This window comes from Cnephaeus nilssonii (genome assembly GCF_951640355.1).
Source record: "Cnephaeus nilssonii genome assembly, chromosome: 7".
Classification (NCBI taxonomy): Eukaryota; Metazoa; Chordata; class Mammalia; order Chiroptera; family Vespertilionidae; genus Cnephaeus; species Cnephaeus nilssonii.
Window position 1 is genome coordinate 78100757 of NC_137078.1, and position 22844 is coordinate 78123600.

The 22844-nt window shown below is 41.0% G+C and overlaps 1 protein-coding gene across 9 annotated transcripts in view; it reads right to left on the reverse strand.

The window, feature by feature from the left end:
• The window catches only part of MACF1 (microtubule actin crosslinking factor 1), a 331345-nt gene that overhangs the window by 186196 nt on the left and 122305 nt on the right, over nucleotides 1-22844 (reverse strand). For all 9 annotated transcript variants that reach the window (XM_079776973.1, XM_079776975.1, XM_079776977.1 and 6 more), the window contains exons 3-5: nucleotides 16530-16619; nucleotides 12181-12258; nucleotides 8497-8589 (exon numbers count right to left, since the gene is read on the reverse strand). In XM_079776973.1, coding sequence (XP_079633099.1) covers nucleotides 8497-8589; nucleotides 12181-12258; nucleotides 16530-16619 — 261 coding nt within the window. The remainder of the gene's footprint in view (nucleotides 1-8496; nucleotides 8590-12180; nucleotides 12259-16529; nucleotides 16620-22844) is intronic.

Consider the following 22844-nt stretch of genomic DNA (forward strand, 5'->3'; position numbering starts at 1 on the left):
CTCTGGACTACCCTACCACACTTTTTGAGATCAAATTCATAAAATACTCCTTCACTCAACATATACTGACTGAATGCCTATTCTATGCCAGTCACAGAAAACAAAAGAGACAAAATTTCCAAAGGTCTTGTGTGCATGCATAAGAGCCTAACCAATGGTTAAGTTCAACAGGGGGTTGGGGCATCCATGGGGAGGGGTGTGGGATGGGAATGGGGGGATGAGGACAAATATGTGACACCTTAATCAATAAAGAAATTTAAAAAAATAAATAAAAAGGAATAGATGAAAAAAAAAAAAGAGAGAGAGACAAAATTCCTCTGTTATGAAACTTGCACCCTAGTGCAGGGATCCACACAACAAATATGTCAAATGGTAGTAGGTGTTATCCAACACAACACTGTAAGTCATGCAGTGCTTCTGAGAGTAATTTGGCAAAATAAAGGAACGTGTACAACCCAGCAATTATAGTCCAGGTATCTATCCAAAACACCCTCTTGCCTGTATGCATAAGGACACATGTTCACAGATGTCAAATGCAATAATGAATGCTTTCTTCATACAATTAAATAATAGACTACAAACAATAGCTATTACACGGTGGCAGGGGCTCCACTCACATTACAGTCCAAGATGAACAAATCAGGTCCTCCTTTATCAACATGAATAAACCTCAAAAACAGAGTTTAGATGAAAAAAGCAGAATATGTAGAAGATACCTCTGGGTCAAACATAAAAACATTCAAACTACAGCGCATACTGCTTATGAATACTGCTTCTGTCAGAAAGGTTCAAAAGCATATATGGGAATGACATCCATCAACTTCAGGATAGTATTTACCTGGGGGTTGGAGGGAGCAAGAAAATTGGCTGTATCTAAAATGTTTTATTTCTTTAAAGAGAAAGAGAAAAAAACCTGAAGTAAATGTAACAAAAATATTAGCATCTGTTTAATTTTGAAGGTGACCACACACACGAAGATGTTATATACTTTTCTGCGTACTTGAAATTTTCATAACTAAAAACTTAAATAAAAAGAATCCCTATCATTTAGCACATCTCTTTTTAATATGTGTTAAACATTTTGGAAACCATAAACATCTTTATAAAGTTATCAATACTACCAGTCACATCAGTAAGTAGCAAATTTTTTACAAATGTTTTTATTTCTTTTTAGAGAGAGAGGAAGGGAAAGGGATAGAGAGATAGAAACATTGGTGAGAGAGAAACATCAATCAGCTGCCTCCTGCTTCACCCTACTGGGGATCTAACCTGGGCATGTGCCCTGACAGAGAATCAAACCCGTGACCTCTTGGTTCAGGGGTCCACACTCAACCACTGAGGCACACCAGCAAGGCAGTAGTAGCAAATTTTTTATCTGGAACCAGCCTCTCCTTCAACTGAATACTCCCTTGATATGACAACCATGACCTCTATCTATATCATTATTCTACTTCACCAATAACAAAGATAAACTATTATGACTATTTTACTGATCCCCTAACATTTAATAGTTGTACTCTGCATTTCTATTTTGCTTTATATAGCACATGTTCTTGGTGAAGACAGTTAATAGACACTCCATAATAAAAGACTAGAAAACCACAATGATACCTAACTAGCAAGATACATATCACGTCCTATCTGAAGCAAGACAAGGAGGACAGCTCTATATAATTCTTTATCAGCCAACCAAAAGCTTTGCAGAGACAGGGAACCTTTTCCCACACTCCCAAACACTTAGCTAGTACTATATGCAAACACCAAGACTTCAAAAAAGCAAAGAAAGGAATTAGTAATCAGTTGCATCTGAGAAAATACTCTGGCAGAAAAGCTTCCCTCCACGAGAAGACAAAACAGACATTCCACTATACTTGAAATAGCAAAAGAGAAAAGCAGGTAGCCAATATGCATGCAGAAGACAAAGCCAGAGCTGTTTATATCCTGTCTAATAAAAGAGTAATATGCAAATTGACCATACATCTGCTACACCCACCAGCCATGCCCACCAGCCAATTAGGAGTATGCAAATTAACCCAACCAAGATGGCTGCAGCCACAGAGAGCAGGAGGGAGGCTTGGGTTTCCCTGGCAATGGAGGAAGCCAAGCTTTCCGCCTGCCCTGGCCTGCTTGGCCTCTGCTTAAGGCTACAAAGTTTCAATTATAGAAGATAAATAAATCCCAACAGAAATGGCTGCCCCCACGGAGCGAGCAGAAGGCTTGGCTCCGCTCCAGACTACAAAGTTTCAATTGTAGAAGATAAATAAATCCCAGATACCAGGGCCTCTGCTTGGGTCGCCGGCGGGCGTGGCCGGCCTGCAAACCACCACAGGCCCCTCACCCAGGCTGCCCCACACCCCAAGGGAACTCCCACCCTGATCCAGGACACCCTTCAGGGCAAACCAGCTGGCCCCCACCCATGCACCAGGCCTCTATCCCAGTGGTCGGCAAACTGTGGCTTGTGAGCCACATGCGGCTCTTTGGCCCCTTGAGTTTGTGGCTCGCGAGCCGTGGTTTGCCGACAACTGCTTTAGGACAATGATTTGGGTGATACCTTAGAGCAGTGGTCGGCAAACCACAGCTCGCGAGCCACAAACTCAAGGGGCCAAAGAGCCGCATGTGGCTCACGAGCCGCAGTTTGCCGACCACTGCTCTATCCTATCTATAAAAGAGTAATATGCAGATTGACCATCACTCCAACACACAAGATGGCTGCCCCCATGTGGTCAAAGATCCTGCCCCCATGTGGACACAAGATGGCCAGCAGGGGAGGGCAGTTGGGAGGGACTAGGCCTGCAAGGGATGGCAGTTGGGGGCGATCAAACCTGGAGGGGAGGGCAGTTAGGGGTGACCAGGCTGGCAGAGGCGGGAAGTTGGGGGTGATCAGGCCTTCAGGGAAGGGCAGTTGGGGGGGGGACCCAGGCCTGCAGGGGAGAGCAGTTGGGGGGGACCAGGCCTGCAGGGGAGGGCAGTTAGGGGTGACCAGGCCTGCAGGGGAGGGCCGTTAGGGGTGACCAGGCCTGCAGGGGAGGGCAGTTAGGGGCAAACAGGCTGGCAGGGGAGTAGTTAGGCATCAATCATGCTGGCAGGGGAGTGGTTAGGGGGTGATTAGGCTGGCAGGAAGAAGTGGTTAGGGGCAATCAGGAAGGCAGGCAGGCGAGCAGTTGGGAGCCAGCAGTCCTGGATTGTGAGAGGGATGTCCGACTGCCCGTTTAGGCCCGATCCCGGTAGGGACAAACACACACACACACACCACACACACACACACACACACACACACACACACACACACACACACACCATGCACGAATTTCGTGCACCGGGCCTCTAGTCTTTCAATAAAACTGATAACAGGGTAAGGAGCAATGGGCTAGGTCAAAAGCCCTGGAAGTTATAAAATCCGTTATTGAGTACAGGCTATCTTCCACCTCCCTGTCCCATACCTCCCTGATTGTTTAATCTCTATCAAGTTATTTTATAGTACGTCTCTTGTCATTTCTTTGAATCATATAGTCGAACTGGATTGATTCTATGCCTAGTTCAGTTTTATATCTCCCACAAACTCTACCTAAGACCTTGCTTATAGCTAGTCTTCAGTAAATGTTTGTAGAATTCAATTAAAGAATACATTTTCCTACAAACTAAAACCACAAGGAGATATCATTTCACACTCACTGTGATGTCTATAATCTAAAGGACAGACAACAAATTTTGGTGAAGATGTGGAGACACAGGAACCCTCACACATTGCTGGTGGGAATGTAAAACGGTACAGTCACTTTGGAAGACAGTTTGGCAGTTTCTTAAAAAGTTGTACATAAACTCATCATACAACTCAGCAATTCCACTCCTAGGTATATATCAAGAGAAATGAAAACTTACATTCACACAAAAACTAGTACTCAACTATTCATAGCAACACTATTTATAATAGCAAAAACATAACAACACAAATATCTATCAACTGCTGAACAGACAAACAAAATATATGGTATATCCATACAACAGAATACTACTCAGCATAAAGAGGTATGAAATACTGACACATGCTACAACATGCATGAATCTCAAAGATATTATGCTAAGTGAAAGAAACCAGACATAAAAGATCATATATTATATGATCCCACTAGGTGAAATGTCCAGAATAGGCAAATCTAAAGAGACTGAAAATAGAGTAGTGGTTGCTTGAGGCTAGGGATGGGAATAGAGAGCTGTAAATGAGCAAGAGGGATAATACTGGAATGATAAAAATGTTCTAAAACTGGCTTAGGGTGATTGCTGTACAACTCATAAAAATCACTGAAATATACAATATTTCATGTATGTAAAATATACCTCAATAAATTTTTTTAAGTATGTATTTTCCTAAAACAAAACAATAAAATAACCAAAAAAGATGTTTTTAAAAAGTTAACCCCTGGCCATTGTCCCGTGCACCAAAGGTTGCAGGTTTGATTCCCAGTCAGGCCACATACCTAGGTTGTGGGTTAGATCCCTGGTTGGGGCGTGTATAGGAGGCAACCGATCAAAGTTTCTCTTACATAGATGTTTCCTTCTCTCTCTCTCTCTCCTCTCTCTCTCTCTCTCCTCTCTCTCTCTCCTCCCTCCCTCCCTCCTTCCCTCCCTCCCTCCCTCCCTCCCCTTTCCTTCCCCTTCCCTCCCCTTCCCCTTCCCCTTCCCCTTCCCTTCCCCTTCCCCTTTCCCTTCCCCTTCCCCTTCCCCTTCCCCTTCCCCTTCCCCTTTCCTTTCCTTCCCTTTCCTTTCCTTTCCTTTCTCTCACTGGAAAAATCTATTTTAAAACAAAAACATATACTTGGGTGAGGATTTAAAAAAATGTTTAAGGTTAGCTAACTATAGAGAAAGGGAAGAAACAGGATGGAGGGAGCAGAGATGAACACTGGACCTCTTTGAATACAGTTTATACTCACTTTTAAGAATTCCCCTTTGGAACAATATAAACATATAATGTATATAATATAATCTATATAATGAAAAATAAAGTTGAAAGAGAAAAAAATCCCTAAACACTGAAAGCAAGTAAAAACAAATGAGCCTAATTATGTATTGACTTGCTGGTTTAACAATACAAATAAATTATTTCAAATGACTTTAAAATATAATTATTTGTACGTCCTTAGGAAATTTACATTAAGGGCAAAAAAACTGCAAAGAAATCATAAACTTCTTAGTGATAATATTGTTAATAATAACACTGATATTGTTATTTTGATTCAAATATATAAAATACATATGATTTTACAGACATATGTGTACATATGTAAAAAGAAAAGGAAATATGTGATATGTTACTGTGTTAGGATCAAGATTTCAGTCTAAGAAAAAAGAATATAAATGCAGGGATGAGCAACAGTAGGTTTACAGTTGTTCATATGGAAAAAGACATGCAAGTTATAATTATTACAATAGTTTTATTAACTGTTTCATATATTCACAACTATAAACCTACTTTTGCCCACCCCTGTACAAAGTCAAAGAAAAAGATAAAAGCTCTGTAATTCTAAATTAGAAATATCACTATAAATTAATGATTTTTTTAAAGAGAAATACAGGCAGTCCTCGAGTTACGTAGGACTCGACATTCATCGTTTCGTGGTTACGTCACCATCTCCCTCCCATTTACTTATTAAAAAAAAAAGTTCCGTCATTTTGATGTATGTACATATGTGCTTTATGTTTTTTATTTTTTATTTACCACAAGTAAAGGTCAGGAATTGTTATCTTTCTTTTAAATTTTTTTACTGTTTCACTTCATTACTGCTGTGTATGTGCTCCATGGGAGTGATGTAGGTGCTCATGTAGGTGGGTTCCGACTTACGGCGAAAATCGCATTATGTCGCACCGTAGGAACGGATCTCCGACGTAACCCGAGGACCTGCTGTACACAATGTTGGAAGCTCTGTCCAGAGAAAAAGTCAGAAACAACGGCCACCCAGGAGCACTCAGAATGTCGGTTAAGAATTGAGTTCCTGCCGAAACCGGTTTGGCTCAGTGGATAGAGCGTCGGCCTGTGGACTGAAAGGTCCAGGTTCGATTCCGGTCAAGGGCATGTACCTTAGTTGTGGGCACATCCCCAGTAGGGGGTGTGCAGGAGGCAGCTGATCGATGTTTCTCTCTCATTTATGTTTCTAGCTCTCTATCCCTCTCCCTTCCTCTCTTTAAAAATTCAATAAAATATATTTTTTTAAAAAAAGAATTCAGTTCCTTGGAGAAATCGCTAATTTCAGGTCTGGGACAGAAAATACATGTGCATCTCATCTCATCTCATCAGAAAAAATGGAAATGATCAAAGACTATGAGGTTCGTGCCAAAGGACTCAGAATCTCAACTTGAAAAGGCTCTTACTGGCCCAAGATGAAGCTATCTGAGTATTATAAAGAATAATAACTGCGTGTGGGGGGGGGGGGGCGGGGGGGAGTGTCAACAAAAAATCTTCCATTGGTCATCTCTGAAAAATCTCAGAGAACCAACTAATTATTCTAAAAACTGGCAAACAGAGGGAAAGTTGGGATTATTTATTTTTTATCTTCTCTCTCCCATAGGAGCTATCTTTCAGGGTAACTGATAATGGTGAAGTTCTTCTTTATAGAAATTTTCCAGACAAATAATAAAAAAATTTATAGAATTTGAGTGTCACTATTTTGCAACTTCTAATGAAATAATGGAACTGGCAATGATGATCAGTAGCTGCTAAAACTATTAGGTGAAGAGCTAACAGGGAATGCAGAATGGCTGGATCAGGCTGATAACACCTGACCCCACTAATCAATCTTATCATGAAAAGAGAGACTACAGACATTATATGTCTCCTGATGTATAGCAATAAAAGTATACAGCATAAGACTACCATCCTTGCCCCAACCCCAAATGAACCTGAATGTGATTGAGCCTCGGGTCTAGATCTAAACCCCCCAGCTTATAGGCAATACGATAGAGGGGTGGGCAATGTTAGAAGACATGCCAGAGATGCCATCAGTATCTTTATTAACCTTATAGGACAAAAGACCTGATTTATTCAACAAATTGCAAGGAGATGGGGAGGAAAATTTAATGCAATATGTGCACCTTGTTTGGATTCTGATTCCCACCCTGCGAAGGAACATCTTGCCAATTTCATGTCCCTGGTTATCCCTATATCCAAAGGATGCCCAAGGCCACCCCGTGGTCCCACAAAGATACATGTTACCTCCACACTTTCCTAAGCCTACCAATGCTGTCAATTGTCAGCACTAGCTCCAAACCAGAGCCCCAAGAAATAAGCCCTAAACTCTCAGAATTTTCTCAAGTTCTTAGGAATTATGGCACACCTGCTGTTCTGCCTTGAACCAGCAGGTGGCGCTAACTCACCAAGTAGGACATCCCAAGGCCTCAACTCCAGGAGTCAATACTTTGAGATACCACATCAGCCTTCTTTTCTCACCTGCCCAAGAAGTGCTCCCTCTAATCAGCCTCCTGTACAGCAATTGGGTATGGGCGAATTGCCTGAGAAAAAGCTTTGCTTAGTTTTGTTAGTGATTCCAGACAGTCTTTTTATAAAGATAGGGCTATACTTACTTGAAAAGGACTGGCCTTATGAAAGCCCTGTGACTGAACACTACCAAGACGCCACTGTTCTTGGGTTTGATGAGTGCTACAAGGTTGTGCTTACAAACACATATACAAATCCAGCTACTTAGGTGCTTGCTATGGAATGAATGTTTGTGTCCCCAGTGTGATTGGATATGGAGGTAGGGCATTTGGGAGGTAATTATGTTTAGATGAGGTCATGAGAGTGAAGCCCTCATAATGAAATCAATGCCATCATAAAAAGATGAAGAACACGAGATCTCTTTCTCTGCCTGCATGTACTAAGGAAAGATCCTGTGAGGACATAACCAGGAAGAAGGCCCTCACTCACCAAGAATCCAACCATACTGGTGCCCGGATCTCAGATTTCTAACTTCCAGAACATGAAAAAGAAATGTCTGTTCTTTAGCCACCCAGTCTATGGTAGTATTTCATTAAAGCAGCACAAATGACTAAGATAGTGTTACATTAACCAGGCTTGTTCTAAGATCGTTAGAGACAAGGAAAAGTCTACATCAAAGCAGGATTAAAAGCCTTCACTGCACCCTTTTAAAGCATCACAACCAACATCTGCCCCCACCCTCACTCTCTGAGTACCTAAAGAGCCAGTTCTGACTCAGCTGAGCAGATTTCTAATAACCACACTGCCAATGACAGGGACAAGCAAAACAAGTGAAAAATCCCCTTGCATCATGAAAATGATCATCATGAAAATGATTAGGAAGTTCTGGGTTTAGGCTGCAAAAGCATTATTTTCCAAGTCAATCCTTATCTTTCTTTCCAACTCCCACTGTCACCCTTGTTCACTGCCAAATACAGAGAAGGAAGGCTCAGGGTGCCTGTGGAAGACAGTGCAACTTCTAGGCCATGTCCAAACCAAGCAACCAGGACCCTAACTTTCACAGACCCTACCTGGAAGTGCAAAATAATGGTCCAGATCAGGCCCAGGGTCAGCTTGGGGTTGCCATCTGTAATGTCATCATTGCGAATATTCACTAGTTTCACCTGAAAAAGAAAGAAAAGCTGTTCTCAGAGTTCTGTCACTTTCGTTTTGATTTCATTTTTATAGATTTTCATCATTTGTATACAATTAAATTGATTTTTAGTGTACAATTCTGAGTTTTAAAACATGTATAGATTTGTATAACTATCACCATAATAAGAATAACAGAACAGTTCCATCATCCCAAAAAGATGACCCCCTGTTGCCCTTTTTTGTAGTCAAACCCTGCCCTCACTCCTAACTCCCAGCAACCACTGATCTGTTTCCAGTTTTGCTTTTTTCAGAATGACATATAACTGGAATCATACAGTATATAATCCTTTGAACTGGCTTTTTTTCACTCAACACAATGCCCTTGAGATCCCCATCCAAGTTGCTGCATGAATCGATAGGTAGCTCCTTTTATTGCTGAGCAGTCTTCCACTGTACCGATACACAACACTGTGTTTACCATTTCATCCACTGAAGGTCTGAGGTTGTTTCCTGGAGCAATTATGCATAAAACTCCTGCATTCATGTACAGGTTTCTGAGTGAGCATATGTTTTCATTCTTTGGGGTAAATTCCTAGGAGTGGGATTGCTGGGTCATATGGGTATATGTTTAGCTTTGTAAGAAATTGCCAAACTATTTCCCAGTGTGACTGTGCTATTTTACATTCCCAGCAGCAAAACAACCTTGCAAGCACATGGTATTGTGAGTTGCTTTTTTATTAAGTCATCACAACCATATTTATTTAAGGTTAAGGGGGAGGGAGGGATGCCTCTTCTCCCTCATCCGTCTTTGATCTGCTCCAGTCTCCATTTTCACTCCATTTCCATTCACTTTGTCACTGATATTCCCCCCTGCTCACTGACTCCCATAGCATCTGCTTTACTCCTGAAATCTCACTCCAACAACACTATGTGCACACACACACAGACTGTCCCCCCACTAGGGTGATCAACCATCCAGTGAGCAGGAAACGGAGGGGTTTCCTGGGATGTGGGCCTTCCAGTGCTGAATCCAACAGTGGCCTGGGAAAACCAGTCCTCTGCCACCTCAACCCCTGGGAGCCTCTTCTGTCAAACCCTCCCGGAGCTCCTGTTCAATCGCAACAAACTGTCCTCGAGCTGCCCGCCATTATCTCTTCAACTGAACTGAAACCTGTGCGACTCCAATGAACCCAGTGACTAAGCAGGAGCCTCAATCGTCCCTTGCACTCAGTGGCCAATCCTATAGAATGAATGCATGTGCCTTCCAAAACGCAGATGTTAAACCCTAATTCCCAATCTGATGGTATTTGGAATTGAGGCATTTAGGGTGATGAAGTTAGGAGGGTGGCACTCTCAGGAATGGGATTAGTGTCCTTACATCAGAGACCCCCAACGAGCCCTCTCACCCCTTCCATGATGTTAGGACACAGCTAAAAGACAGCTATCTCTAAACTGGACCTCACCAGACACCGAATCTGCCTTGATCTTAGACTTCCCAGCCTCCAGAACTGTGAGGAATAAATTTCTGTTGTTTATAAGTCACCCCGTCTATGGTGCTTTTGCTAGAGCAGCCTGAATGACTAAGGCACCTGGGCAAGTTCTTTCCCTTCTCTGTATCTCAGTCACCCTCAGGGGGTGGAAGAAGCTGCCCTTCCCATCTGAGAATGCAGTTTTTGTAACCAATAATCACTGACAACCCACAGCTGGTCCGTCAGTATTAGCTGAGTCCACCTTCCTCAGGTCCACCTCCATCAGTTTTCCCTTTTATTCTGAAGTCCATCCCCCTGGGCCAAACCACGTGCCAATCTCTGCTAACCCTTTCCTTGACGACTTCAGCACCTAGCTCCTATTCCTCTTTCCCACCATCTTCCTACCATCTTTCCTGGTGATTTTAGCACTTATCTCAATGACCCAAATATCACCCTATCCGCCTCCTCAATTCTAATGACTTTCATTTTTCCTCTGCATCGGCCACCTGCACAGCTACAACTTGTACACCACCATTACAAGGAACTGTTCTAGAGTTCTCTCTGCCCACATTCTCTGGGTCCGCTGTTCTTGCCTGCCCACATTTTCACTCCACCAAAGTAACCAAATCACACTTGGTCCTTATTTAGGCTTCTAAATAGGAGTCGGATTGCTGGGTCATATCAATTCCTCTCAATTTACCTTGTTCATTAAAGCCCCCTCTCTGTTTTCCTCTAACTCTAGACACAGACATTTCAATGCTGCTTTCTCTAGTACCTTAAACACTTTAGCCTCCAATCCTCCTACTGCTTTTCATTTGTCAATTTATTTCAGCAAATATTTATGAAGTGCCGATTATGGACCATTTTTATGACAAGTGATGAAGATAAAAATGCTAAGTAAAATTCATGTTTCCTGTCCTCTCAGGGCCTACAGTGCATTAGAATAAACAGAGAAACAACAATACAGTAGTATCATATAAGAAGCAAACTGCTGGGGGAATAAACAGAAAGAAAATTTCCCAAGTTAATGAGAATTGCTAATAAGAGTGACAAAAAATGAACTTCAAAAATATGCATACCATTTCATGTTCTTTTGTCCCCTGCTGTTGCCTAGCAACTGTAGCTATCCCAAACCTTTTCCATATAGCTCTCCCTAAGCAGATGAACTCTGACTCCCTCATCCATCTTCCTCTCCACCACAAACTATCTCTGTACAGTATCTTTATCCAGCCATCCTTCCTTCTCCCTGTATCTCAGAAGAGAGGCGTTTTTCTTTTCTTTTTCAAAGAGAACCACGCCGCTGTGCTCTGGATTGCATCCCTCACCCCCTGGACTTAGTTCCATCAATTAAGGAAGCAATGGGAAGAAAGATGGTGTGTAGAAAACAGCATGGATAGAGGAAGGAGCATTAAACTACACATCAGGAGATCTGGGTTAAAGTCCTAACTCTGCTCTAACTTGCTCTGTGATTTGGAGCAGGTCATTTCCCCTGTCTCCGTTTGCTTGGCTATAAATGAAAAATCGTAGGGCTAGCAGTCCATGGCTCTCATTCTCCTCACTCATTTTCAGTCTCTCTCTCTTCACTGTCTTCTCCTCCTATGTCTAAAAATACGTTGCTGTCTTCCTTCCTTATCTAGAAAGTGATAACCTTCTTTCCCTTCCTGTATCCAGGTCCAATATACTCTAAACACTTTTCTGCTCTATTAAAACTGTTCTCTTAAGTCATCAATGTCTCACAGCCAAGACCTCTTCCTCAGACCTTCATGACACCACCCCCTCATCTAATTTTCATGATAATGTGGCACTCTGTTTTTCCCTTTTCCGGGTGCTACACCTTTTTTCCATCTTCTTTGCGGGTTTACCTTTCATCTTCCCTTTGACCTCCATCTACAGTGGGTTCACACAATTCAATCTTTAGCATCTAACTCTTCTCTGTGGACACTCTCCCTCTCAGGAAGGCCACAGCTCTGTGTAAGGACTACCAAATGATTTGTCCAACCAAAATACAACTGCTCACTAGCAAGTACGACAGAATTGGGTCAGTCCGATTTAGCAATTACTGAGGGCTTTCTAGGGGCACGGAAAGTTCCCTAAATAGGAACTTCATACCAACATTCCCTGGCTGAATGAGGAACCACGGGATACTCTTACCTGTCGCCGCTTTAGGAAGTCCAGGGCAATCTGCACATTCTGCAGCCTATGAAAACGCATCCTGCCCTTCTCTCGGGGCTGCAAACAAAAACGGGAGTGTTAATTTTAGCTACACCAATTTATCCACCCAGACCACGTTCCACTTGCATTTCAAAGACAAAGAATTCCTCACGGTGGAAGCCAGGCGTGGGGCATTACATACAGCACCTTCAATGGCAGGACCTGTCTGGGTCACCATGCTGTTAGGCCTCCAAGAGGCCTTATTAGCCGCTATAATTCCCGTGAACACATGGCACGTTTTGACTACTAATGCTGAACCAATGCTGCAGCTTCTCTGCAGGTTCTTCTGCAGTCCTACATGGCAGAACCTGTCCCTGGAGGTGAAACTGATTGGACAAAGACTTCGGCTCTTTGGCTCCTAAAATCACAGTTAAATGCTATTGTAAAGGCAGAGTAGAAAGTCATAATTGCATATTGCACAGTAATGGACAGAGCAAACCTTATTGTAAACCTAACAAAAGATGCCAGAAGTAGATAGTTTTAAACTAAGGAATGAGGAGTTACATATGCTCAGTAAATACATTTTAAAAAATCCAAAATGAGAGGCAAAAATCAGGAAGAAACCTATTTTCCAGGAAGATGGGTGTCCATGCAGAAAAGTTACCCTTTACTCCAGTAAAAAATACCCAGAGTTAACAAAACCTTGGTGATATAGGGAAGTTCAACATGAGAACCAAAGGACTTTGCTGCCGATCACTTAGTCCTGGTTGTCACACAGCCCAGCAGAGGAGCCATCTCCACTGGTGCTTCTGGTATCCTAGCCATAGCCCCACTACCACCCACTCCAAAGTACGTGAGGTCTGTTTGCCCAACGAGCACATGCAGGATGGCTATTTACTTCTGGAATGTTTCCTCCTGCTTACTTTCCAATGTTGCTTTTATCTTCCTAACATTGGGACTAAAACCTCACTCTCACTAGATTATACCCAGTTCGTGTGTAAATGTCAAACTGGGACTAATTAAAGGCTGATAAAATGTAAAGTAGCTCTGTTGTGGGCACCTGCAGATGAAGCCTTCTCCCAAGTTGAAGTGAACAAAAAATGACCCAACAGGTGGAAAGATAAAGGCAGAGACATCTCCCTGGGCGCCCCCAACACTTCTAAGCAACACTCCCAAACTACGATAATCTACAAGGATGTTGACACTTCTCTGGGCAACTTCTGAAATCAAAGGTTTAGGAAAAGTCTTTTTAGCAAGTACCTCTCCTCAGTCATTTCAGCTGTTATTGTAAATATGGCTTAAAAAACGGCAGAGCCTGTGAAACTGAAGATTCTAAGGCAATGGGAAAGGAGATCAGTGTAGTGAAAAGATGACTTTCGGAGGTCAGGGAATGGAAATATTGCCTAATCCTATTTATTGAGAAAGATTATGGGCTATAATTTATGGCCTACAAGCAGGAAATGCCCCTCCACACATCCTAATCTTTACTCCTATGTACTCCCCACCAAAAATAAATAACCTTGCCCTGGCTGGGTGGCTCAGTTGGTTGGAGCACTGTTCTATAAACCAAAAAGCTGCAGGTTCAATTACTGGTCAGTGCATATACCTAGGTTACAGGTTCGATCCCTGGTTGGGGCACATACAGGAGACAACAGATCAATCTCTCTCTCTTTCTCTCTCTCTCACAAAAATCGATAAACATATCCTTTGGTGAGGATTAAAAACAATTATTAAAAATAAATAACCTTAAGAACATGCAGGTTAAATCTGTGTCCTCTGCAGCAACTAGCGATATCATTGACCAAGGCAGAGTATCTCCATGCAGTGAGTGGTTTGCAAACAACAGACTACTTTGAAAACAAACGACATGGTGTGTGGTGAAAACCTAGAGGCTAAAGAGGTGGAGAGAGAGTACCTACCAGTTAGTCTGGATAAGCAACTAACTGCCATGCTATCAATTAAACTTTCCACAATTTTGCAATCTGGACTCAGGCAACACAGCAAGGCCACAAGAAAGCTAAGGGTCTCCAGGTCTCAAAGGAACTTGACACCTCCAACACCATTATTCTTTCTGTGCCAACCATTCTCAGATAAGCAAAATAATTCCCACTTCAGGATCATCTAACAGTGCCAGGGACATACTTCGTTTTAACCACATTCTTTGGGACCCAAATTCCCAGGTGGATAGTGAAGAAGATCCTGGTAACTGGAGACCTGGAGAACCTCAGACTCTCTGACGGCCCTGCAATGCCAGCTGGGATGCTGGCATCGCTGGGAGGACCTACTACATCATCATCATCTTCCTCCTCCTGCTCCTCGCTGTTTGCATGGCGCCAGGAGGGCATGCTCACCAGACGGAGGGTCTTCAGCCCTGCTGGCTCCTTTGGCCACCAACCAAGGCAACGACATGACAGAGTAACAGAAAATGCACAACACAAAAATGAAAAGGAAATGAATGCAACATTAAACAAAAAGGATGAAAATACCCTCCCACACCCAAAAAGATGCAAGACCAGAACAGATGGTTTTATTGAGCATGTCTCATGTTGAAACACATCTTCAATCCTCCAGAGCCACCCACGCTCTCTGATTTATGAATCAATGAAGGGAGAAAGAAATAATGTGAATAACCATGAAAGAGATATTTGGATTATTTTTAATGATAAGATGATATCCTCTGAATATCTCCATAAACACTTGTAGGTTTTCAAAGGTTAGGAAAATTACATTGAAGTGGTTTTAACCTGTTTTGTAAGCAATGTCACCAAAAAGTCACTTTCCACTATAAGTTCACTGCAAGTTCATCAAAGAACCGGGCAAATTGCACAAAATATAACTTGGTGAGCACTGAAGAGTAAAGTCCAGCTCAGTGAAGGTGAAATTCTGAATATATATGAGACTTATAAATGAGGGCCAGAGAAGAACTAGAATTCATCTTGTGCTGGCTATGTTGACAAGAGCATCTGTCAATTGTAGGCCATTAAAAATTATAAAATTAATTCTACTGCAAGGCAAAAAAGATGTGAAACCAAAACACAGAGCCATTCAGAGGGAAGGCAGGGGAGGGTGGGTGGGAAGAGATCAACCAATGAACTTGTATGCACATATGCATAACCCGTGGACACCAACAATAGGGTGGTGAGGGCCTGTGGGGGAGGGGGGCAGACAGGAGCAGGATGGAAGAGGTTAATGGGGGAAAGATGTAATACTTTCAACAATAAAGATTTTAAAAATGTAATATTTTCAACAATAAAGATTAAAAACAAAACAAAACACAGGGCCTAAGGGAATCCAAACCCAATCCTAGAAAAAGCTCAGTATTAGTTAGGGAGTAAAATCTAATGTGCCAAATTCTGTACTCAAAACACAACAATGACTAAGAATCACCAGTGGCAGTGGGTGGGCTGAGCTTCCCAGACGACTCAAGCTGTGCACCTCTCCTCAGTTCTCCTTCCTCGCAGATGTTTCCAGTATTCAACCCCAGACTGTTCTCAATGAAAACTATGTCGTCTATGATGCTAGAGATAGAACAGAAACTGCAAAGGATCATCTGCTTCCATTTGGCTCAAATCTATGGAACAATGAGCCCGCCAATTGAGGGTTTTTTTGATCCTGCAAACGAAGCAAGTGTAAGACTATCATCTGACAAGCCAAGAGGCTCCCATGAGATTTGCCCTCAGATGTGTAGGTGTTTCCCATAAGCAATGTTTAAACATTCTGGGAGGTGGCAGGCATAATTAATTGTCCAAGGAGCCCAAATATACTGTCTCCAGGGCTGTGCTCAGACATCAACCTCAGCATTTCTCCACACCTGTGAGACTCAGTGAATCATAGAAGGGAGGTGAACTGAAAACAAACAAACAACAACAAAAAACACTTGGGCTTTTAAATGTAAACTTAGAACCTGAGCTGAATACAGAAAATAAAACACTTCACAATAAATAGGAAAGATTCCATATAGACTAGAAATAAAACACTAGGAAGAAAACTATACCTTATTAAAAAACCTTTAAATGTGAACCTCCTATTCCTAAAATACTACTAGTGTCTATAAATGAATAAAAAAAATAAGGAGAAAATAAGCAGTTATGAAATGAATATAACCAATACCTGGACCTATCAATAAGTGAGAATATTTGACACATCAATTTGAATTAAGATAAAAACACATCATATGTAAACTGTAAGTCTGAGTTAGACATAAAGTCCACCAATAATCTCTTCTACTTCTTCCTCCCACATAACAGAGCAAGCAGTGATGGCCACTGCCCTACCACTCAGCAAGATGGACCAATACGTCACTTATGGACCACGCCTGTGAGGTCACTCATTAGAAGAGAGAAGCTCACCAGTTTGATGCCTGAGAGGACCTCCAGCAGAGAGATCAGGTTATGGCCATCCCGTAGATCTTCATAAAGATCATTGATGTGCTTGCGGACCTGTGCATGAGAGTAAAACAAGACTGCTTTTTATTTAATCTTAAATTATTTTATTATCTACACAAGAATCTCTGTAAATACAAATTTTAAAATTTGAAGCTGGAAACAATAATAAAATTCAGGAATTTTCAGGTTGGAATACAACACATGAACACTTACCAGAAGTGCGTTTTTAAACTTGAAGCCAGATTTATTACACCCTCTAGCCAACCCTGAACAATATTCTAAAAGTTTGGACAAGGAGATAGGGAGTCTTAATCATCCTGAAACACCTCAGGAATTATTATGGATCAAAATGTGTACTGCCTAGCCAGTTTAGCTCAGTGGATAGATCATCAGCCTATGGACTAAAGGGTCCCGAGTTTGATTCTGGTCAAAGGGCACATGCCTCAGTTGCAGGCTTAATCCCTAACCCTGGTCTGGGCATGTGCAGGAGGCAACCAATCATTGTGTCTTTCTCACATCGATGTTTCTCTCTCTATGTCTCTCCCCCTCCCTTCTACTCTCTCTAAAAATCAATGGAAAAATATCCTCGGGTGAGGATTTAAAAAACAAAACAAAAAAGTGATACAGCCGAAACCGGCTTGGCTCAGTGGATAGAGCGTCAGCCTGCGGACTCAAGGGTCCCGGGTTCGATTCCGGTCAAGGGCATGTACCTTGGTTGTGGGCACATCCCCAGCGGGGGGTGTGCAGGAGGCAGCTGATCGATGTTTCTAACTCTCTATCCCTCTCTCTTCCTCTCTGTAAAAAATCAATAAAATATATTTAAAAAAAAAAAAAAGTGATACAATGGCCAATGCTGGTCAGATGAGTCCAGCCAGAATTAGAAGAGGCTTCCAGAGAGTGCTACAAAGAAAACTAAAATGCTAGGTACCAGCGCTTCATAGGTGCACATCTAATGTAACCCCTCTCTTACCAAGTATTTCTAATAGTGAATTTGAGAATTATTTCCCTTTGGGGAAAAACAATTTCAATTTTATAACAGAAACTATGGAAAAACAAATCTCACTTGGGAAAAAATGTATGGTTAAAGTCAAATACTGTGCAAAATTCTTCACGTTATCTCATCTATCCCTCACATCTATAAGGCAGGTTTCATTATTATTCCTATTTTACACATGAGGAAATGAGGCACAGAGAGGTCAATAACCTGCCCAATGTCACAAGTAGAAAGCTGGCCTGCTTGGTCTTTTCGAATTTTAGGCTTTGCCATGAACTACTATGCTTTATAATCAGCCATAATCTCCTTTATTTACTAAATCCAAATTACTGCCCTGTGAGGTTTGTTTATGATCCACATTCTACAGGAGAAACTGAGGCTCTGTGATGTTAAGGTCACATAGTTCTGGAAAGTGGCAGGTCTTCTGATTCCAAGTCTAGTGATAACTTCACTGAGTGACACATCACAGAATCAGAAGAGTAGTAGGAATTACAAGGAAGAGAATTCATTTTCAACATGAAATAAATAATTTTCTAGATAACAATAAAAAGGATTAGTTTCAGAAGTAGTAAATTTCTAGTCGCTGGAATTTTTCAAGCAGAGACTAGGATATTGAGATTTCTACATCTGTGTCAAAAACTGAACTACAGTCCTTTCCCATTGTAATATCTAGCATTCAAAATAGAAATGGAATCAGAAAAGATAAACCCTGGAAATCTCTGGTAAGATGACTTCCTGAAAGAGAAAGGACTTAAAAAATTACAAAATGTTTTGATAGAAAGAAGATGGGGAAAACATATAAGACAAGGTATAGAGGTGGAAATATGCAAGGTATGCATGTTTGTGTGTGTGTGTGTGTGTTAAGGAATAAGGTGGCAGGTAGATTACCCAAATGAAGGAAATGGTTCATGATGACTGCATAATAGCTTTCAAATACTAAAAGACATTTCTTCAATTTCTGTGCTATTTACAATGTACTCGCTATAGGCATGACACATTTTTTAGTTTAATCTGCAACATTTACATTTTTTTTCCATCACTTAAGTCTAGACAATGAACAAAACAATACATCCAGCTCAGACTTATTGCATTTGTTGGTTTCCAGGGTGTAAATACTCCTACCATGACCAATTTCAAGCTGATAATTTATCACTAAGTGTGATGTCGGGAAGAAAAGTACAGTAGCACACCATTATATAGTACTTTCATCATAGAGATACAATTTACATAATTAACCTCAAGAGCATAGACAATAATAACATGTAGTAAAATAATTATGAAGTAATGAGTTTTGAGTATTTACTACCTTTATTTTAAGTAGAATGTATTTAACTGTAAGTTTATATAATTTAGTTTTTAATAATGGCTATGCTTAGCAACAAGCTCACAAAATTTAACATTTGGCTCTTGTGAGTCCACGTAAGCTGGTTCCAGCACACCAGTGGCTCCAAGATTTCAAGACCTCTCCCTCAAACGGGTCCAAGATTTCAAACTTTGCAACTGGAACAACCACAGTGCCTCACTAACAGAAATAAGCAGTCATGAGAGTTGGAAAGGGAATGGATTTGAGAAATTCAATTTTAAATACACAGACAATAGGGTGGTGAAGGCCTGGGGTGAGGGGCAGGGGCAGGGTGGGAGAGGTCAATGGGGGAAAAAGGGGACATATGTAATACTTTCAACAATAAAGGTTTAAATACATTGAATTTAAAATGGCAACAAAGGAGCTACAAATGGAAATGGTTCTTGAAGCAGCTGGAAATACCAGAATTCAATTTGGGTCAGCTGAGAATTTCAGTTTAGAAGTCATATGCATAGAGGTGCTAGGCGAGAGACATGGGAAATGTTGGGCTTTCTGGGTTAGGGGCAAGAAAAAAGAGCAGAGTGCTAAGGACTGAGCCTGAGGGAATAGCCAAAATTAGAAGGCAGAGATGGGAAAGCAATCAAGAATGGGCTGGAGGGGTAAAAGAGGTAGACAAAAAAAAAAAAACAAACAACAACAAGGAAGTATAATCAAGGAAGGGTGATCACCAGTATCTTGTGCTGCAGAACAAGGAGGATGAGGACTAAGAAAGGTTTTTATTAATTTTCCTATAAATAAGGGTGTTCTGTGATAATACTTTTCTAAAGAGTGGTGGAATGGAAATCAGATTACAAAGGAACGATAGGTTAAAATAATAAATCAGAAAATATTAAATACTTGGTATTAAATTTTAAGAAGAAAAGAGACAACAGTGAAGGATTTACTTTTGATAGATAACACTTGAACACAGGGTATAAAAATTGGAAATGGGCACTGAATAATTATTTAAATGAATTATAGTAGGGTTGAGGACCAAGTGAGATCGTGTTATCAGTAGGGCACTAAATACCACAGAGTACTGAAAAGAAAAAGGAGACACTTTGAAATGTAAAGTTAATTTCACATCAAGGCCTCAAAATTCCAGTTATGTTTTATGTCTGTAAATAGCAAAATTCAACAACCTTATAAGAAACTTAGTGGAAAACTAGCTTATTATATCTCTCAGTCTTTCTCTGATTTTAATACAAAAACTATGAAAAGAAACAGAGAGAGAGATAGACAGAGGTAATAGAAAAGGCGAGTGGGGTGAGCTGTTCTGATGTTTATTTTTCCAGAGAATTTTCAAGAACAGAGGACAACAGTCTGTTTCTGAAGCATATTGGTCACAGCTCTGCCAAGAGAAGATAAAGAACTAGCTAACATTTACTCATTCTTCTATGTCAGAAATTTTTCAAATGCAGAGATGGGATTTGGAGGGTTCAATTAACATCCCAAGGTCACACTGCTAGTAAATGGCCAGGCAGATCAAGTCTAGGTCTGCCCCATTCTAAAGTTTTTACCTCTTTTGCAAATACTAGGCTGACTCTAAAGTTTTCCACAAATGTCTTAAGAAAAAGTCCAGTGAACGAAGCATAGAAGTTTTAGAGGCAGCCATAAAGCCAAGAGTGCTGAGGAATCGTCAATATGTATGTCTCCAACAAACAATAATGCTATTCTGTCAACAAATGAGTGGAAAACTTCAACTATCCAGGTCCTTGACTATTTGTACTCCCTGTGAAAATCACTGGCAAAATTAGTGACTGCCTCTAAAGAATATATATGAATGGCTAACGAACACATGAAAAAATGCTCAATATCATTAAACAAACTCATGAAAATATGCTCAATATCATTAGCCATAAGAAAAATGAAAATCAAAACTACAGTGAGATACTACTTCACACCCACTAGGATGGCTACAATAATTTTTAAAAAACAGCCCAGCCAGCGTGGCTAAGTGGTCGAGCATCGACCTATGAACCAGAAGTTCATGGTTCGATTTCCAGTCAGGGCACATGCCCAGGTTGCATGTTCAGTCCCCAGTGTGGGGCGTTCAGGAGGCAGCCGATCAATGCTTCTCTCTCATCATTGATGCTTCTATCTTTCTCTCCCTCTCCCTTCCTCTCTGAAATCAATAAAAATATTTTTAAAAAACAGATAACTGTTTGTTTGATGGAGATCTAGAGAAACTGGAACCTTCATATATGCTGCTGGTGGGAATGTAAAATGGTGTAGCTGTTTGGAAAACAGGCTGACAGTTCCTCAAAAGGCTAAACACAGGTTACCCTATGATACAGTAATTCCACTCCCAGGTGCATACCTAAGGGAACTGAAAACATGTCCAGAAAAAAAACTTGTACATGAATGAATGTTCATAGCAGCATCCATTGTTCATAGTAGCCAAAATAACCCAAATATCTATCAATTCATAAATGGGTAAGCTAAATGTGGTACATCCATACAATGGAATGTTATTCAGCAACAAATACTGATATATGCTATAACATGGATGAACCTTTAAAACATATGCTATGGTGTCAAAACAAGCCAGAGGAAAATCATTTGGGCAAAAAATGAAAAAGGATCCCAAGTCAAATTTATAGAAAATATTCCTGTATTAACTTTTGGTCGAGAATATGTTTGTATATTTTCAGAAAACAACTCCGAGACCATGTGGATTCCAGCAACAGAGAGGAATCGACAGGACTACTCCAGTCATGAAGACAGAAGAGAAGCAGTCCAGAGATGGAAGATGCTGATGTCGCCTTGCGATACTAGCAGTCAGCAGCTGTGCGTCACTGCAGGTTGCCCAGGACCAAACCAGAGAGGGTCGGACCTGCATTACCACCATTTGTCCACCATCCAGAACTGAAATATCATTGCTGACATGTGCACATAAGGAACTGTTTGACATTGAAATTGGGTCCCAAAAGAACTGTTGGCCCAGAAAGAAACTCACTACAGACTGATTCATTTGCCTTTCAGCATAACCATTATTGCTTGTCTCATTTTCGGTTCTTATAAGTGTATTTCTAGTAGCACATGATCTCACTCATCTAGGGGAAATAATGAACAACATAGACTGATGAACAAGAACAGACCCAGAAACAAGGAGGCATGGATCAGACTGTCGGGCCACAGAGGGAGGGTAGGGGAGGGTGGGGATATAGGAGAGAGATCAACCAAAGGACTTGTGTGCATGCATATGAGACTAATCAGTGGTTAAGGACAACAGGGGGGTGGGGGCATGAGTGGGGAGGGGTGTGGGATGGGAATGGGGAGGACAAATATGTGATACCTTAATCAATAAAGAAATTTAAAAAAATAAAAAATAAAGTTGTGATCATAAAACCATATGTATTCAAAATTGCTCTGAAGATTTTTAAGAAATATTGTCCCTAGAATGCTCAGTACACTGTTTAACATAAAATAAAAATTTCCTATATTTTGGTAAAAAAAAAACCCACAAACAAACATATGCTAAGTGAAAGAAGCCAGTGGAACAAAGAAATAGACCACATATTGTATAATTCCATTTATACGAGATATCTAGAATAGACAAATCTATATTCAGAAAGTAGATCATGGTTGCCTGGGGTTGTGGGAGGATATAGAGGGGTTAGGGGTAATGACTACAGGATTCAGTGCTTCTTTCTGGGATGATAAAAATGTTCTAAAATTTATTGTGATGATGGTTATACAACTCTGATAATACACTAAAAGCCACTGAAGTATACACTTTAAATGGGTGAATTGTATATGTGAATTAAATCTCAAAAAAGCTATCTTGAAAAATTAATGAATTTTGAGAGACCAAGTCCATCCTAACCCAGGTCAATCCTCATCACCGCCCCCCCCCCCCCGCCCCCCGCAAGCAGTAATAAGCCAAGGAAAGCTCTGCCCTCCAATTTTTTTAAAGATTGGCTTGAAGTTAAGTAAGAGA